This window comes from Girardinichthys multiradiatus, chromosome Y, assembly GCF_021462225.1.
Source record: "Girardinichthys multiradiatus isolate DD_20200921_A chromosome Y, DD_fGirMul_XY1, whole genome shotgun sequence".
Classification (NCBI taxonomy): Eukaryota; Metazoa; Chordata; class Actinopteri; order Cyprinodontiformes; family Goodeidae; genus Girardinichthys; species Girardinichthys multiradiatus.
Genome location: NC_061818.1, coordinates 41,346,945 through 41,365,387, shown reverse-complemented (window position 1 = coordinate 41,365,387; position 18,443 = coordinate 41,346,945). Strand labels below are relative to the sequence as shown.

At 44.7% G+C, this 18,443-nt stretch overlaps 1 protein-coding gene across 2 annotated transcripts; it reads right to left on the bottom strand.

Annotated features, from left to right (window-relative positions):
• Positions 1-1,505: 1,505 nt before the first annotated feature.
• Positions 1,506-18,202, bottom strand: LOC124863768 (jmjC domain-containing protein 8-like). Of its 2 annotated transcripts, none has more exons than XM_047358240.1 (9): positions 18,055-18,202; positions 17,883-17,978; positions 12,467-12,515; positions 11,078-11,174; positions 10,939-11,007; positions 10,722-10,841; positions 6,301-6,368; positions 2,020-2,154; positions 1,506-1,898 (listed from the first exon to the last, which is right to left on the bottom strand). In XM_047358240.1, exons 1-9 carry the CDS (start codon positions 18,126-18,128, stop codon positions 1,818-1,820), a joined length of 789 nt encoding a protein of 262 aa, XP_047214196.1. In that variant the 5' UTR covers positions 18,129-18,202; the 3' UTR covers positions 1,506-1,817. The 2 variants fall into 2 exon arrangements, with proteins under 2 accessions (XP_047214196.1, XP_047214195.1); XM_047358239.1 differs by having other exon boundaries at positions 1,506-1,882.
• Between the last annotated feature and the right edge of the window lie 241 nt (positions 18,203-18,443).

The window sequence follows — 18,443 nt, the reverse complement described above, 5'->3', positions numbered from 1 at the left end:
CGGAGTCTCTGAATTAGGGGTCAGAAACGGGTCTATTTTTGATGAATGACTGACAGGAAGTCAGACACAGGAAAAAATAAGAGACTGTGTAACAATAATTTTATTTGTTTTACTCCCTTGAAAAAGGTTTTAATCTCAGTGGGACTTTCTCCTGGTTAAATAAAGCTTAAATAAAAAAACAGTAACCTTTAGAACATGTGGGATGCTGGGATACAGTAGTAGGGAGGTAAACATTAAAACATCTTGGCGTCATTTTGTTTGGCATGAAATAAAGGTCTGAGTTGGTTGCTAATGTGGGAAATCTGCTCTAACCAAGGACTTCTTGGGGTTTTTCTCTCTGTAGTCAAATGAAAAATCTTTTTGACCCTAAGAGGTGAAATTGTTCAGATCTGATCTTCTTCCAGCTTATCTTCCATCACTTGAGAGGCTGCAGGTCAACCTTCTCATCATCTCCAACATCAAGTGTGATGCAACGTATGGATTTAGCACAACCAACATGACCCTAATTTCAGAGGAAAGGGCTTCTGTGACGTGTCAGGTTCTGTTCTCACACTCATACTGGGTTCCTGTTTAATTAGAACATGCTGGTGGTGACCTACTTGTCTGATGTGCACAGAAAGACCAGATCCGGAAGGACCAGCCTGGCTACATCACCTTCTACAAGGCGTCCAGCAGAACCGTCCACTCAGTGTTTTCAGCTTTGCTGTTGCTTGTTCTGCTCGTCTTCTTTTTCTCTGTCCTCAGGGGCTGAATTTCCATCTGCAGAGAAATCCTTTCCTCCCAGTTTGTTTATTTCTAGAGCAGTTTATTGAGGCTTTTCCTTTCAAACTTTATTCTGCACCTGCAGCTTCATTTCTGATCAACAAGCAAGATTCTTGGTAGAATCGTTCAACCGTTTTTCTGTAAAAAATATGCTGTAAATATTTTTATCTCTAAGAAAATCTTTTTATTTATTTGATTAAAACACAAAATTAGTGAACAAGGTTTTTGCTTTTTAGAAAGAGAATAACTGTCAACTATTTATTAAATATGATTTTACCTCATTGATACAACCTGTTTAAGATCTTTGCGTTTGAATTATCTGCAGAGTTATTTGTTGCTGTTAAGTAAAGCTCTTTTTTCATAGATTTGGGGGAAAATGCAAATTCTCTTCATTTTCCTTTTTGAATTACTCGTCGTCTGCTGCTTATCCTGGAACGCGCAGCAGTCTCAGTAGAGACGCCCAGACTTCCCTCTCCCCAGAAACCACCTCCATCTCCTCTGGTTGGAGCCCAAGGCGTTCCCAGGCCAGCTGAGAGACATAGTCCCTCCAGTGTGTCCCGGGCCTCCTCCTGGTGGGACTTGGCTAAGATGGTGAAAGACGCTAAATGCAGCAAAATTTCCTGCAGCCTTCAGTAACAATAAAAGCCCAATTTAAAAGCTGTCTAGTTTGTAGGAAAAGCAGGATTTCTCTGTTTTATAGAGAGAAAATTTAGATGCATGCAGGATTTCCTCATGTGCACAAATTCTAGCTTATTTAAAACAATAAGGCAGAGTTTTGCCTTATTGTCCAAAATCTTTATTTTCCAGAGAAGCATTTCCTCCAACACAGTTTTTGCTTTAAACACACAAAAATATATTTGTTAACGCCGTATGAAATAGCATAAATGCCCCAGAAATGACAAAAGTGGAGTAGTTAAAACTTGAAATGAAGAATAGAAATTGGCCCTTTGAGTACAGTTGAGCCTAAATCTGATTCCTGTTAGGTTTCCCTTCCTGTCAGCCGGCAGACAGAACTGTTTGGAGGAATGCTTTAAGAAATCCCCTGTAGATGAAGCTCAGCCCAGAAAGGTGGAGATGAAGACACTGGTGTCCAGGTTGAGGGTGGCATGCCACCAGCGGTCTGGAAAGAACAGAACCTGATGAACCAATATGGCAGAAAAAGGAGGATTAAATCAGTTACAGATTTAAGAAAGATGGGAAAATACAATCTGAATAAGCTGTAATGTAAATATAGCCTAAGAATAAGTTCAAGCTCACCTCTCCGGGCCGGATCGTGCACTCCAGCGGAGCCTCCTCCTCCGGCAGGTAGGGATATGTTTCTGTCACCCAGGACAGGGTGGTGCGGTTCGGGTGGAAATGAGGCTCCTTTTCCGGCGGATAGAGGAACCACCGCTATGTGCCAGAAAGGGAAGAAGTCACAGAGTTTCAGGGATCTGAGTAGGAATTTTATACATGGTCCAGTTCATAAAATGTTTAAACAGGACAAAATGTTGAGAAGTTTAATGATTCTGTTTGTTTACAGCTTCAGTATTATATTGTTCACAAATTATATTTGGCTCATTATTGTGTCGAAAAACCAAACATTTTCAGGAATTTTGTATATGTTTATAGAGCAGGTTGTGTTTTTCACGTAAAAATCCACTTTACTCTTCCCTAAACGTATCCTCAGGAACCTCCAACTGGATCCAGCAGCAAAAAAAGCACCCCAAGTTGCCATGGCAACATTAACCATTAGTGTTGGTCCTGAGGTCAAACACTGAAATGCATGAGAGCTAACATTCAATTAGTTAGCATGCTCAGTCTGTTTAGCTTTAGCTTGGCATTATTCTCAATGCTAACAACGTTGGTTTAAGCATTAGCATGCTAATGGTAAAAACTAACATTAGCATGCTCTGTCAGCACAGCATCAGCATGCTAATGTTGTTAAGGACTAACATTAGCATGCCTAACCGCTAATCCTAGCATGCTAATGCTAACAACAACAGCTAATGTTAGTGATTTTTCAGACTTGTGCCAGCACAGCAACATCTCAGATGTCTCTACTGTTCTTTGGTTAATCTCCTGATTCTGAAACGGACGATTTCAGAGAGAAGCAACAAAATGGGGAATGAAATAGTGATGCTGCTACTAACATTTATTATTGTTAATGCCAATACCTGTGAGTCATTTCTTTTTGTTTTTGGACGCGTTAAAGATGCTGCAGCAAAGTAAACCCTCTTTTATACAGTCAATGGGGGTCCCCTGAAAGTTAACGTAGGGGTACAGATTATAAGTCACACATTCCTCATGTTGTGACACTGGAAATAGTTTGTACTTGAAATCCAACATGTCAGGTGATAACCATTTACATTGAATACTGTGTAATTATAATTTTACATATTTGTTACATAAACTGAAGTTCATGTCTTGTGACTCCCAAAGTGGCTGCACTCGTACTCGTCGTCTTTCGCTTATCCGGGACCGGGTCGCGGGGGCAGCAGACTCAGCAGAGACGCCCAGACGTCCCTCTCTCCAGACACCTCCTCCAGCTCCTCCGGGTGGAGCCCAATGCGTTCCCAGGCCAGCCACGAGACATAGTCCCCCCAGCGTGTCCTGGGCCGTCCCCTGGACCTCCTCCTGGTGGGACGTGCCTGGAACACCTCCCAAGGAAGGCGTCCAGGAGGCATCCGGTATAGATGCCCGAGCCACCTCAACTGGCTCCTCTCGATGTGGAGGAGCAGCGGCTCAACTCCGAGCTCCTCCCAGATGGCCGAGCTCCTCACCCTATCTCTAAGGGAGTGCCCGGCCACCCTACGGAGGAAGCTCATTTCAGCCGCTTGTATCCGGGATCTCGTTCTTTCGTTCATGACCCAAAGTTCATGGCCATAGGTGAGGGTAGGAACGTAGACCGACCAGTAAATCGAGAGCTCTGCTTTTCGGCTCAGCTCTCTCTTCACCACAACGGACCGGCACAGCGCCCCCATTACTGCGGCAGCCGCACCGATCCGTCTGTCGATCTCCCGCTCCATTCTTCCCTCACTCGTGAACAAGACCCCGAGATACTTAAACTCCTCCACTTGAGGCAGGAACTCCCCTCCAACCTGAAGAGGACAAGCCACCCTTTTCCGGTCGAGTACCATGGCCTCGGACTTGGAGGAGCTGATCCTCATCCCAGCCGCTTCACACTCGGCTGCGAACCGCCCCAGTGCATGTTGTAGGTCTTGGCTAGAAGGGGCCAGCAGGACCACGTCATCCGCAAAAAGAAGAGACGAAATCCACTGGTCCCCAAACCAGACCCCCTCCGGCCCTTGGCTGCATCTAGAAATCCTGTCCATAAAAGTTATGAACAGGACCGGTGACAAAGGGCAGCCCTGCCGGAGTCCAACATGCTCCGGGAACAGGTCCGACTTAGTGCCGGATATGCGGACCAAACTCCTGCTCCGCTCGTACAGGGACCGGAAGGCCCCTAATAAAGGGCCCATGATTCCATACTCCTGGAGCACCCCCACAGGGCATCACGAGGGACACAGTCGAATGCTTTCTCCAGGTCCACAAAACACATGTGGACCAGTTGGGTAAACTCCCATGAACCCTCGAGCACCCTGTAGAGGGTATAGAGCTGGTCCAGTGTTCCACGGCCGGGACAAAAACCACACTGCTCCTCCTGAAGCCGAGGTTCGACTATCGGTCGGACTCTCCTCTCCAATACCCTGGCGTAGGCCTTACCAGGGAGGCTGAGGAGTGTAATCCCCCTGTAGTTGGAACACACCCTCCGGTCACCCTTCTTATGAAGGGGGACCACGACCCCAGTCTGCCAGTCCAGAGGCACTGTCCCTGACCACTATGATATGTTGAAGAGGCGTGTCAACCATTACAGCCCTACAACATCCAGAGACTTGAGGTACTCAGGGCAGATCTCATCCAACACCGAAGCCCTGCCACCGTGGAGCTTTTTAACCACCTGGGTAACTTCAGCCTGGGTGTCCAACCCCGAGTCCCCAGCCTCTGTTTCCACCAGGGAATTCGTGATGGCAGGATTGAGGAGATCTTTGAAGTACTCCTTCCACCGGCCGATAATGTCCCCAGTCGAGGTCAGCAGCCTCCCACCCCCACTATAAACAGTGTTGGCGAAGCACTGCTTCCCCCTCCTGAGGCGCCGGACGGTTTGCCAGAATCGCTTCGAGGCCAACCGGCAGTCCTTCTCCATGGCCTCACCGAACTCCTCCCAGGCCCGAGTTTTTGCCTCTGCCACACCCCGGGCCGCAGCACGCTTGGCCTCACGGTACCCGTCAGCCGCCTCAGGAGTCCCACAAGCCAACCACAGCTGATAGGGCTCCTTCTTCAACTTGACAGCTTCCCTTACTGCCGGTGTCCACCACCAGGTTCTGGGATTGCCGCCACGACAGACACCGCAGACCTTACGGCCGCAGCTACGGGCAGCAGTATCAACAATAGATGTGGAGAACATGGTCCACTCGGACTCTATGTCTCCAACATCCCTCGGAATCTGGTCAAAGCTCTCCCGGAGGTGGGAGTTGAATACATCCCTGGCCGAGGGCTCCGCCAGACGTTCCAAGCAGACCCTCACTATGCGCTTGGAGGCAAGACTGACTATTTCTAGTCGACATTTCTTGAACTCCCGCACAAGCTCAGGCTCCTTCCCCCCCAGCGAGGTGACATTCCACGTCCCTAGAACCAGCCTAAGCATCCGGGGATCAGGCCGCTGAGGTCTCCACCTTCGTCCGCCACCCAATCCTCTTTGCACAGGTCCCTCACGGTTCCTCCTGCAGGTGGTGGGCCCACTGGGGGATGGCCTCGCGTCTCTCGTTTGGGCTTGGCCCGGCCGGGTCCCGCGAGGAGCAACCCAGCCACCAGGCGCTCTCCAGCGAGTCCTGACCCCAGGCCTGGCTCCAGGGTGGGACCCTGGCTCCGCCGTACCGGGTGACGTCTTGTACCTCGAAATTTTCGTCCTCATGAGGGATTCTTGAACCACTCTTTGTCTGACCCATCACCTAGAGTCTGTTTGCCATGGGAGACCCTACCAGGGGCATTTAGGCCCCAGACAACATAGCCTCTAGGATTATTTGAGAACTCAAACCCCTCAAACCCCTCCACCACGTTAAGGTGGCGGTTCAAGGAGGTGGCTGCACTTGTTTGTTCAAAAAAGTGATCTTTGCTAGTGCTCTTATTTCAGTTCTACTCCTTTTCCAGTGGCTCGATTTGGCCCGGCTCCACTTTACGTGCGTTTCCATTCCTGTTTTTCCATGTCGGTACCAGTTTTTTTGGTCCCTGCTCCTGAGCAGGTCCGACTGCTCAGGAGCTACATGTGACATGAACAGACTGCTGTTCACTGATTGGCCAGGACCAGGACCAGGAAAAATGGGTAGGTTTTCCAAGAGCAGTGCAGTGAGAAGGCAATAAAACTCACGTGCGACTACAATAATGGTGCATCCAGCTGCTCTATAAACTGGGAATACTGGGCACGTAATTCCATGTTTTCCTGATTTACTGAACCGAACACGGTCAGTGAGGGAACTAAGGGTCCTTTGTGGATATCACCTTTCTTCCATAGATGACTTCTGAGTATCCAGGACCATGCCAGTGAAAAGGGACTCCTGTTCCAGGGCCTGAAGGAGAAGGAAGGAACACAAACATGATGCAGGTGATGTCAAATCCAGCATTTCTTTTTTTGTGATAAATTATTTTGAATTTTACAGTAAGTACAAATGCATTTTCGTTTACAAAAGGAGATGTATTAATTAAACTGTGGCTCGTGGTGACACAGGAGCTCTATTTCTGATACATGCGTTTCACTCGTGGGATTTCCCAGCGATAACATGGTTATACTTTTATCACTTGAAGCACATGTATGAAGGACATGTACATACATCATTTTCATTTCTAACAGAAACAACCAATGAGCAGTTTATGTTTGAAAACAAATAAGTTAATAAGTATTACGTTTATCTAAATCTAGTAAGATTTCAGTCCACAGTGTAACAGTTTTTTGCTACAGTTACATATTGTTAAGTTAGTGCCCTACACTACATTACCCATGACGCACCTGTTTGTTTTGTAGTTGCACTCAGCTTAGCGAGTCACTTTCTGTTTCTTTAGTGTGGTTCAGAGGTCAGAGCAGCGTCCTGGGTGCAGGGATCACCTGCTGATCTTTTGCTAGTCTCCTGTGTTTGAGTCCTTGTGCGTTCTTATGATGTAAGTATAGTTTATTTGGCTGAATGTTTGGTTCAGCCATTGACCCGAGGTTGTCCTCATATTCATCTGCTACAGCAGATCCTGAGACAGCCCTCAACATGCGCTACAAACCAGCCATTCAATATTTAAGTTATGCCTTCAGCCGAATATATGTTATGAATGTAAGTGTGATGTGATATTGCTGTTCATTTGACCGTTTCTGGCGTCTGTTCATTGCATTCAGTCAGTCATTTTCTACCACTTGGGTCGCGGGGGAGCTGGTGTCAATCTCCAGCAGTCTACGGGCGAGAGGCGTGGTACACCTGGACAGGTCGCCAGTCCATCGCAGGGCAACAAACAACCAACCAAGCACACACTCATTCATACACCTAAGGTCAATTTAGAGACCAATTAACCTAACAGGCATGTCTTTGGACTGTGGGAGGAAGCCGGAGTACCTGGTGAGAACCCACGCATGCACGGGGAGAACAAGCAAACTCCATGCAGAAAGACCCCCGGCTGGGAATTGAACCCAGGACCTTCTTGCTGCAAGGCAACGGTGCTACCAACTGCGCCACCGTGCAACCCTTCATTGCATTTAATTGATAATTAATGAGTGATGTTAGAGTGCCCCCTATGGGATTTTCCGTGGTACCGTAGGCCAGTTTCAATTTTTTATTCATGTGCAGTTGTAGTTCACTTACATGGTTATTAATATATATTCTATTATTGTTTCTGTTCTAGATAACCACACAAACACACACACACGCATAACCAGAAACTGCATCTGCATCGGTCTCCTCATCATGCCCCATGTACCTGCTGCTATTTCTTTCTGAATAAATATTCTAAACTGCATCCTTGGAGTTGACCTATTCCTTCTGACCGAGGAAGACTCAGTTGACGAGTAATCTGCAATCAGTAGCTGCTAGACGCACAGTTTTTTACAGTAATAATAAAGCGAATGCATTGACCCAGTGGGTACCTGTGAGGTTTTTTGGAGATTGCCAACGAAGGGCTAACATCTTTTGGCTGCAGTTATTCTTGCCAGGGGAACTTTCATTTGTGGAAAGGTCCAGTTTGATAATTTGTTGTAATTATTGATTAATGAAATTTGTGGAGAGAAGCTGTAATCCAGCAGTTTGGTTAAATAAGAGTGGACCATTTTCCAGAACAGATAAACCTTTTTACACTCCCAAAACATATGCATGTAAGTACCAACAATATTTATCACATTTTGGAGTAGATGCAAGTTTCATTAGATATCTGGTTTTGGGTGTGAAATATATAATATATGTATAATAATATTTAAAACTGGAAACAGAAAGCCCACCTGAAGATTGGTGTCAGTGAGTAGTTAATGATATACACTGCTGAAAAAAATAAAGGGACCACTTAAACAACACAATATAACTCCAAGTAAATCAAACTTCAATCAGCAACACTGATTAACAATCAATTTCACATCTTGTTGTTCAAATGAAAAAGACAACAGGAGGAAATCTTTGGTGATTATCAAGACACTCAATAAAGGAGTGGTTCTGCAGGTGGGGACCACAGACCACTTCTCAGTACCGATGCTTTCTGGCTGATGTTTTGGTCACTTTTGAATGTTGGTGGTGCTTTCAGACTCGTGGTAGCATGAGACGGACTCTACAACCCACACAAGTGGCTCAGGTAGTGCAGCTCATCCAGGACGGCACATCAATGTGAGCTGTGGCAAGAAGGTTTGCTGTGTCTGTCAGCGTAGTGTCCAGAGCCTGGAGGCGCTACCAGGAGACAGGCCAGTACACCAGGAGACGTGGAGGAGGCCGTAGGAGGGCAACAACCCAGCAGCAGGACCGCTACCTCCACCTTTGTACAAGGAGGAACAGGAGGAGCACTGCAAGAACCCTGCAAAATGACCTCCAGCAGGCCACAAATGTGCATGTGTCTGCACAAACGGTTAGAAACCGACTCCATGAGGATGGTATGAGGGCCCGACGTCCACAAATGGGTGTTGTGTTCACAGCCCAACACCGTGCAGGACGCTTGGCATTTACCAGAGAACATCAGGATTGGTAAATTCGCCACTGGTGCCCTGTGGTCTTCACAGATGAAAGCAGGTTCACACTGAAGACATGTGACAGACGTGACAGAGTCTGGAGACACCGTGGAGAGAGATCTGCTGCCTGCAACATCCTTCAGCAGTGGGTCTATAATGGTGTGGGGTGGCATTTCTTTGGAGGGCCAGGTCTGGGAGGAGATCCCTCAGGAGACCATCCACCGTCTCATCAGGAGCATCTCCAGGTGTTGTAGGGAGGTCATACAGGAACGTGGAGGTCACACACAATACTGAGCCTCATTTTAACTTGTTTTAAGGACATTATATCAAAGTTGGATCAGCCTCTAGTGTGTTTTTACACTTTAATTTTGTGTGTGACTCCAAATCCAGGCCTCCATTGGTTCATAAATTTGATTTTCATTGATGATTTTTGTCTGATTTTGTTGTCAGCAGATTTAACTTTGTACAGAACAAAATATTCAATGAGAATATTTCATTCATTCAGATCTAGGATGTTATTTGAGTGTTCCCTTTATTTTTTGGAGCAGTGTATTTGGTCTGGTTCCTTTCAATAGAAACATTGAAACAAGAGAGTTAACATGTTCCCAATTGTCAGGAGGAGAGTCAGGTAGCACTGCGGAGTAAAAATCTATACCTGAAACATGAAATTGTACGGTAGCTGGAAGATTTGCCCATCGTTCTAAATTTCTGTATAATTTTTAGAACCTATTGAATTCAGTGACGAATAAATATAGCGTAAGCGTCTCATGTTATCAGGTGCTATGCGGTTTTTAATGAAGCCTGTTTTATCATAGTTCACTAATTTAGATGCGTATGGATTTATGTTTTGGGAGAGAATTCGTGCAAAAGCTTCGATGTCAGTATTTAAAAGCAGTCTGTAATTACTAATTAAGTTATTAAAAGGTCTATAATTACTAGAAAGTGTAGGGTCTTTATTTGGTTTTAGGTAAAACAGTAATTATTGCTTGGTTTCCATCATTTATAAAAGCACCTTTTTCTACAGATGTGAAAATCCTTTTTAAGAACTGAGCTCCCAGCTGATTCCGAAAGATAAAATTCAGGAGGGAGACCATCCTAACCTGGAGGTGGTTTCATACGCCTTGGAGCTTCGTGAAGCTCTTCTAAAGCATTTCTACCACAAAGATCAGTACTTTCTCCACGAGAAAATGAATTTAATGGTAAATCTTTTCCAAGCATCCCACCGTATTTGAATTTACTGTAGGTGAATACAGCGAGTGACAATAGGAGCGAAATTCATCGTTTATGTTTGGAGGGTCTGGCAATATTTCCTGTGAGGTTCTGATCCAGCATGTCTGTATCATCAGTCCAACAATCAGAACTGTTGGCAAACAAATGTTCTAATGCACCGGTGAAGATGGATCGGATCGTTTTAGATTCAGTCAGATTTAAAAGCCTTTGGTGCAGATTCCGTCTTCAAACAAAAGAATCATCAGGAAGGTCAAGAAAACCTAATGGAACCACCAGGTTGGTTCTGATGGGGACCAGACTTCATGCAGAGTTGTTTATCTGAAGGTAAACTTTGCAGGAATATTTGGACCTTTTGCACCAAACTGGACAGAATTTCTTTGAGCTCTCAGGTTTGACATCGAAGAAGAAGAAAACTAGAAGCTTGGATGAAATCAAACCCAAAGAGAAATGTTCGACCACAGAGCACCATTTGGTTTCAGGAAATGTTCTTTTGGGCTATTCCCGACTCACTGACCTGCAATCCCAAAACTGTACGCTCCGGTTGTGTCCGGCAGGATGTACGGTGGAGACTCATACTGATCAAACAGGTTCTGCCACTCGGTGAAGTTGTTGTCTCCAAAGAAATACAGCGTCTCTGCGGAGGAGAACATCCGATATCAAGATGGCTTTCATTTTTACGATGAGATGTGAGAGATGAGGCCGAGTTAGAACCCGGGTTGGATTTAACTCACCGCTGCCGAGGGCGTCTTCAGACTGAGGCCTCAGGAACTCATCTACGTACTCCTGGAGGAGAACGTCCACTGAGACGGAGAAAACACAGAGTTAAACAGTTGAAGATGCCAGAAGATCATGGTTCTCAGAGGTTCCTACCTTTCCTGTACGAGTGCGTGTTGGCAGTACTCAGCCTCACTTTCAGGGACCCGTACTTTTCCAGCAAACTGGACTTGGAGCACAAATGCTGGAATTTCTAATAGAGACAGACGAAGCCAGAAAGTCAGCTGCAGGCAGGGCGAAGCCGGACCTTCTGGGTTTCAGTTAAAGCCAAGCAGAAACTGCTGGTGCAGAGAAACATCTGTGTTAGTACAGATTCTCTGGAAGGTTCTGAACCGGTTTGTTACCTGATGTTGACCCAGATGTAGAGTTTATTTACTTGTAAAGGTATTCACACCCCCCAAAACATTTTGTCTCATTCCAGCAACAAACGTTACAGTTTTACTGAGACTTCCTGTGACAGAACAACACAGAAGAACGGTGAGGAGGAAGGAAAACGACATGTCGAAATGTTTTACAGATAAGAATCTGAAAAGTGTGGCGTACAGTTATATTCAGCTTCCGTTCCAAATAAAATCCTGTGCGACATGTTCCCTGCAGGAGCCTCCTAAGCAGTAACCAGAGTCCAGCTGTGTGGAGGAAGTCTAAAGCAGGGTCTGGTTCTACAACAAGATCCAAGCTTTGAACATCTCCCAGACCTCTGTTCAGTCCATCATCTCAACATGGAGAGAGGATGGACCACCTGCAGACCTACCAAGACATGGAGGTCCACCTAGACTAACAGCTGGACAAGGAGAGCATTAATCAGAGAAGCACCCAAGAGCTCCATGGCAACTTTGGAGGAGCTGCAGAGAGCTCCAGTAGAGACAACTGTTTGTTGTGGACTCCATAAATCGGATCTTTAAGGAACAGAAGCTACAAGAAAACCAGAAGAAGTCCGTTTTATCACAAGCCATGCACGACCCTGAACACACCATCCTCACAGTAAAACATAGTGGTGGCAGCATCATAGTGTGGGGATGTTTTTCTCCAGCAAAGACAGAGAGGCTGGTTAGAGGACTGACCAGCAGATAACTGGACCCTGGCTGGAGGGTCACCTTCCAGCAGAACAACCACCCTGAACATACAGCCAGAATCTGTGAAAACTGATGTTCTCAGATGTTCTCCATCCAACCTGACTGAGCTTGAGATGTTTTACAAAGAAGAATTTAATCTGTAGAAACCCCAAAAGACCTGCAGCCAGAGGACAGATACACACGACACTTTTCAGAATCTCCTTCCTATGCTGGTTCTGCTCCATGTTGTCTTGGTGCCTCCACTCCCAGAAACATCTGAAGGTTTCTGGGGGTGTGAATACTTTGCAGGGTAGTTTAATATAAAGGCTCAGGGAGAAGATGACCCTCTTAAACTGGGTTTACACCAGTAAAAAGAACCAATATCCACACCATCCTCCTCCTCATCAGCAGTAAACCTCATTTTAGAACCTACCGTGTTGTTGGTGAGACCTCTGAGGACAACTGGTCTGCTGAATGCATATCTGCAAACAGAACAAGTCATATTAATCTGTGCACCTAACAAACTGCTCCAGGTTCGGCAGACCTTTCTCCACTCAATCATCTTTAGATGAACTGGTTTGGATCTTTTTGGCTTGGTTCCGTTAAAGCTCAGAGTCGTTGGACTCAGCCATGTTATTGAGAGGTTAAATAATGTTGCTGACATGGTGCTTTAAAGGTGACCTATTATACTTCCTTTTAAACATTTGGGACAGGTCTATGGCCTATACAAAACATGTTGATTACATCTTTCATTCTCAGATCATGAGATTTCACCTCCTCAGTTCCTCCTTTTTGAGCTCCTTTCAGAATCAGCTGTTTTACGGCTCTGTCGCTTTTATGCAAATTAGCAGTGTCTGGCCACGCCCCCAACCAGCACTTCATACACCTGAAAATGGCTGCCAGCAGATGTGCAACAGTACAGCCATACATCTCTGACCCTGGGTCCGACCCAGAAGCAGAGGTGGAGCCACCTGAAGAACCATCAAGGATGGTGCAAGCAGTTTCTGAATGATAGCTTCAGAAAGTCATCTTCATAAATCAAAATATTTTGTACCAATGAGGGTTGCCACCCTTCCCGTAACATACAAAATATCCGATATACATTCCTGTCACACCTGTTAAGATTATATAAAGCAAATGAACAAAAATAAAACGCATGAGATACCAAGGCCAGCAAAACTGTAGTGGTGGAATCTAAGCAGGACCTCCTCGCTCCGCCCGGGATGCTGTCACGGTTGCCTAGAGACAAACATCACACACCTGCTCTCATTTGCGTCACACCTTGTTAGGTATTATTTAGTCAACTCAGAGGTAAGAACGATACAGTCAGTTTTACTTGTGACAAGGGTAGCCCACTTTGCAGTGCAACTACAAAGTTTTGACACCCTATATCTTTATTTATTTGCTGTGGTCCAAACACAGTTCAACAGACAGTTCAGACAGGGTGTGTGTGTGAGACGGAAATGAGGCTGATTCTCACGGGCCTCTGGTGTGTGTGTACAAATAGATAACAGAATCCAACACACCAGGGAGGACTGCATACCAGAGATACAGAGCAGAGTGCAAGTGCATTACAGCACAAAGTTTTTACATGAGTGATAACAAGTCCTCGCACCCATCCAACACACCAGATACCACATCATCAGAGGAAAATGCTTGAAAACATACCTACGTTTGTGGGAAGATTCACTTCAGTTCAGTTTATTTATATAGCACCAATTCACAACACATGTCGTCTCAAGGCTCTTCATAAAGTCAGGTTCATACATTCCTATTAATCCTAATCATTGAACAGTTCAGTCAGATTCAGTTATTTATTCAAATTGGATAAAAAGTTTTTCTATCTAAGGAAACCCAGCAGATTGCATCCAGTCAGTGACTTGCAGCATTCACTCCTCCTGGATGAGCATGTAGAGACAGTGGACAGTCACTGGTGTTGACTTTGCAGCAATCCCTCATACTGAGCATGGATGTAGCGACAGTGGAGAGGAAAAACTCCCTTTTAACAGGAAGAAACCTCCAGCAGAACCAGAACCAGGCTCAGTGTGAGCGGCCATCTGCCACGACCGACTGGAGGTTTGAGAGAACAGAGCAGAGACACAAAGAGAACAAAGAAACACTGATCCAGGAGTACTTTCTATGGGAAGGAAAAGTAAATGTTAATGGATGTAGCTCCTTTAGTCGTTTCATCTAGAAAGAAAGAACAGATAAACTCTGAGCCAGTTTTCAAGGTTAGAGTCTGAAAGAGAGCACATAGAGTTAGTCACAGTAGAAGCTGTCTTGGTCACAGATGCGCCAGCAAGACGTGCACCAACAATTTGTCCTCTTTTGAACTCTGGTATGTCACCCATAATGTTGTGTGCATTTCAATATTTTGAGCAAAACTGTGCTCTTACCCTGCTAATTGAACCTTCACACTATGCTCTTACTGGTGCAATGTGCAATCAATGAAGACTGGCTACCATGCTGGTCCAATTTAGCCATGAAACCTCCCACACTAAAATGACAGGTGTTTCAGTTTCATTGTCCAACCCCTGTAGCTCCTTTAGTCATTTCATCTAGAAAGAAAGAACAGATAAACTCTGAGCCAGTTTTCAAGGTTAGAGTCTGAAAGAGAGAACATAGAGTTAGTTACAGTAGAAGCTCAGTCAGTAGCCATGTCTAGGAGAGAGAAAGGGTTAAACACTGAAAGACAGGGCTATGTGGATCATTGGTAGAAGGTGAGCATTAAGTTGTTGCCAGCAGAAGCTCGGACGATTCCCCTCTCCAGAAAGGTGTCACAGGTAGACACAGAGTCAGGCCAGGTGTAGCTTCTAGGAAGATAAAAGAGAGAACAAAGTTAAAAACTGAAATAACAGCAAATAATACAAAATTGGAGAGTAGTATGAGAAAGTAGCAGAGAGGGTGAAAGTGGTCATTATGTCCTCCAGCAGCCTAAGCCTATAGCAGCATAACTACAGAGATAGCTCAGGATAAACTAAGCCACTCTAACTATAAGCTTTATCAAAAAGGAAAGTTTTAAGCCTAGCCTTAAAAGTAGACAGGGTGTCTGCCTCACGGACTAAAACTGGGAGCTGGTTCCACAGGAGAGGAGCCTGATAACTAAAAGATCTGCCTCCCATTCTACTTCTAGAGACTCTAGGAACCACCAGTAAACCTGCAGTCTGAGAACAAAGTGCTCTGTTAGGAACATATGGACCAATCAGATCTCTGATGTATGATGGAGCTAGATCATTAAGGGCTTTATATGTGAGGAGGAGAATTTTAAATTCTATTCTGGATTTAACAGGGAGCCAATGAAGGGAAGCTAAAATAGGAGAAATATGATCTCTCTTTTTAATTTTCATCAGAACTCTTGCTGCAGCATTTTGAATCAGCTGAAGGCTTTTAACTGCATTTTGTGGACATCCTGATAGTAAAGAATTACAATAGTCCTCAATGGACCTCTGTAATCCCACAGCGGGAGAATGTGCTTGGACACATGTGGGTCTTTGCAGCCAACAACAGAACCTCTGCCTCCGAGGGCAGCCACGTTAAAGCAGATCCTCTACTGGAAATCAAGTGGGTGGAGCTCCGCTTCAGGTGATTGTCAGGGGCGGGACTCAGGTAGGTGCCAGTGTAAGTAAGTAAGTAAGTAAAATTTTATTTATATAGTACCTCTCAAGACACAGATCACAAAGTGCTTCACAACACTAATACAAAGTACAATTGGAATAATATATTTATAAATGTAAAATAGAAGATAAGATCAAATCAAAAATAAACTAACCGAACACAAGCCTAAAAAGATGAGTTTTTAGCTGTTTTTAAAAGACACCACCGAGTCCGCAGTCCTTATACACAAGGGGATAGAGTTCCAGAGACGGGGAGCTACTGTTGCAAAAGCTTTATCACCCTTAGTTTTCAGCCTTGTGTGATGTACAGCCAGTAGGACTTTATCACATGACCTCAGAGACCTGGGGGGAATGTACGGATATAAGAGTTCACTGATATAAGTTGGGGCTTGACCATGAAGACCTCTATAAGTCAGAACCAGAATCTTAAACTGAGCTCTGAATTTAATGGGGAGCCAGTGCAGCTGGATTCAATTCAATTCAATTCAAATTCAAAAATACTTTATTAATCCCAAAGGGAAATTAAATGTTGTTATAGCTCATATTATGAAGGTTTCTTCAAAGAGTCGTTGTAGATGCTGATGGCTGTGAGCAGATCTGAAGAAGCCTCTGACTGAAGACACTCTGTTGTTGTAGGACAGTCTCATGAAGAGGATGCTCAGGGTTCTCCATAATGTTCTTCATTTTATGAAGAATCCGTCTTTCCACAATGATCTCAAGAGGTTCCAGAGGAGTCCCCAGAACAGAGCCAACCTTCTTTATCAGCTTGTTGAGATTTTTTAAGTCCCTGGTTCTGATGCTGCTTCCCCAGCAGATGATGGTAGAAGAGATCAGACTCTCCACAACAGACTTATAGAAGATATGCAGCATCTTGCTGCAAACACCAAAGGACCTAAGCTTCCTCAAGAAGTACAGTCTGCTCTGTCCCTTCTTGTAGATGTCTTCACAGTTGCATCTCCACTCTAGTCTGTTGTCCAGGTGAACACCGAGGTATTTATACTCCTCCACCACCTCCACTTCTTCTCCTATGATAGAAATAGTTGTTGACTTATTCCTGTTTCTCTTAAAATCTACAATCATCTCTTTTGTTTTAGTCACGTTCAAAATGAGATGATTGTTTCCACACCATGCCACAAAGAGTCCACCACCTTCCTGTACTCAGCTTCTTGTCCATCTCTGATCCACCAACGACTGCAGAATCATCTGAGTATTTCTGCAGATGACAGGAGTCTGTCTTGTACTGGAAGTCTGAGGTGTATAGAGTGAAAAGGAATGGTGAGAGTACCGTCCCCTGTGGTGCTCCTGTGCTGCTGACTACCTGGTTAGACTCACAAATGAGTAACGGTGTGGAGTGGGAATACTTAGAAGATTTTGTCAGAAGTCTAGCAGCAGCGTTCTGAACAACCTGGAGACGTTTCAGGGAGTTTTTGCTAAGACAGGTAAATAAAGTATTACAACATGAATACGACATGAATGCATGGATAGTAATCTCAAGTTCAGAACGTGACACAATGGGACTTAACTTAGCAAGGTTACGTAAAGGATAAAAACAAGAGTGAACCAGAGATTTGATGTGGGTATCTAAGGAGAAAGCAGAGTCAAAGGTTACACCAAGGTTCCTGATGGAAGATTTAGCAAATTTACCAAGAGGACCAAGAGCTTCCATAATCCTGGGTGTAATTGCGTAATTGTGACATCACAATTACGCCTTTGAAACCGCGCGTTTTCAAGTAAAAGTAAAACTTTTATAGCCAAAAAAACAGCTAAATGAATTTTTTTTTTAGCGTTGGACTGTTTGTAGAAGAATTAGAGACCCGAATGAAAGAATAAAAACGATCAAAAAGTGATGTTTGCATAATAGGTCCCCTTTAATCATCAGAACATCGTCTGGTCCTGAGCAGCGCAGAGAAACAGAACCTCTTCTTTAATCTGGAGGAAATCCCATCACATTTATTGTTTAATGTCCAAATACATTTAAACTTTCAGAAGTAAACAGGATGGTAATATTATTTTTGAAATTTAAAATATACATTCACTTTTTATTTGTTTATTTAGCAGCATTATCTATTACTGTTAATTCTTTAATCATTTGTCTTTTATATATTTTTGTATATTTAGCAGATTATCTGCTACAGCTGGTAGACCACTGAGGGACCATACAGGAGATTTCTATTCTATATTCTATATCCGGGGTCATTTCTATCTGTTGGTTTGTACTGATTACTGCTTACTCACCTTTCAATGAACTGCTGGTGAGACAGTTCTGATCCGTCCAGAACCTCGATGGTACAGGTTCCTTCATCTCCTAAACTGAGGTCTGCAGGCAGTGACCTGCTCACAGACAGCGGGATGTTATTCTGCTGTAAAAACCCAAACGGAGCCTCAGTCTCCGGTTCCGTGAACCCACCATCCTCCCCCGTCCTCCGCTCCCACGGCGCAGATCAGACATGCAGCTACAAACTGAGCAGCTCGGTTCCCCATCCAGCCCTTCCAGTTCTGGACCGATCTCAACTACCAGGAGAACATCATCTCGCACCTCCACTGCTGGCGGACTTCCTGCCGGAGAGCCAATCAGAAAGCACCACATTAATCAGGCCTGTGGTGCATTCATGGACATCATGTGAAAACCGGAACTTCATTTTTACTTGTTAAATGAGCTTTACAGAGTAAAGTCTGGCAGAGTAGTTCAGAATTTTTGGCATTTTTTTGGCACTTAGACCAGGAAAAAGGCCAAACAGATTTACTTTCACAAGTGGAGCAAAAACCTCTGCTTGATATTTATAAAAGAACCTTCAT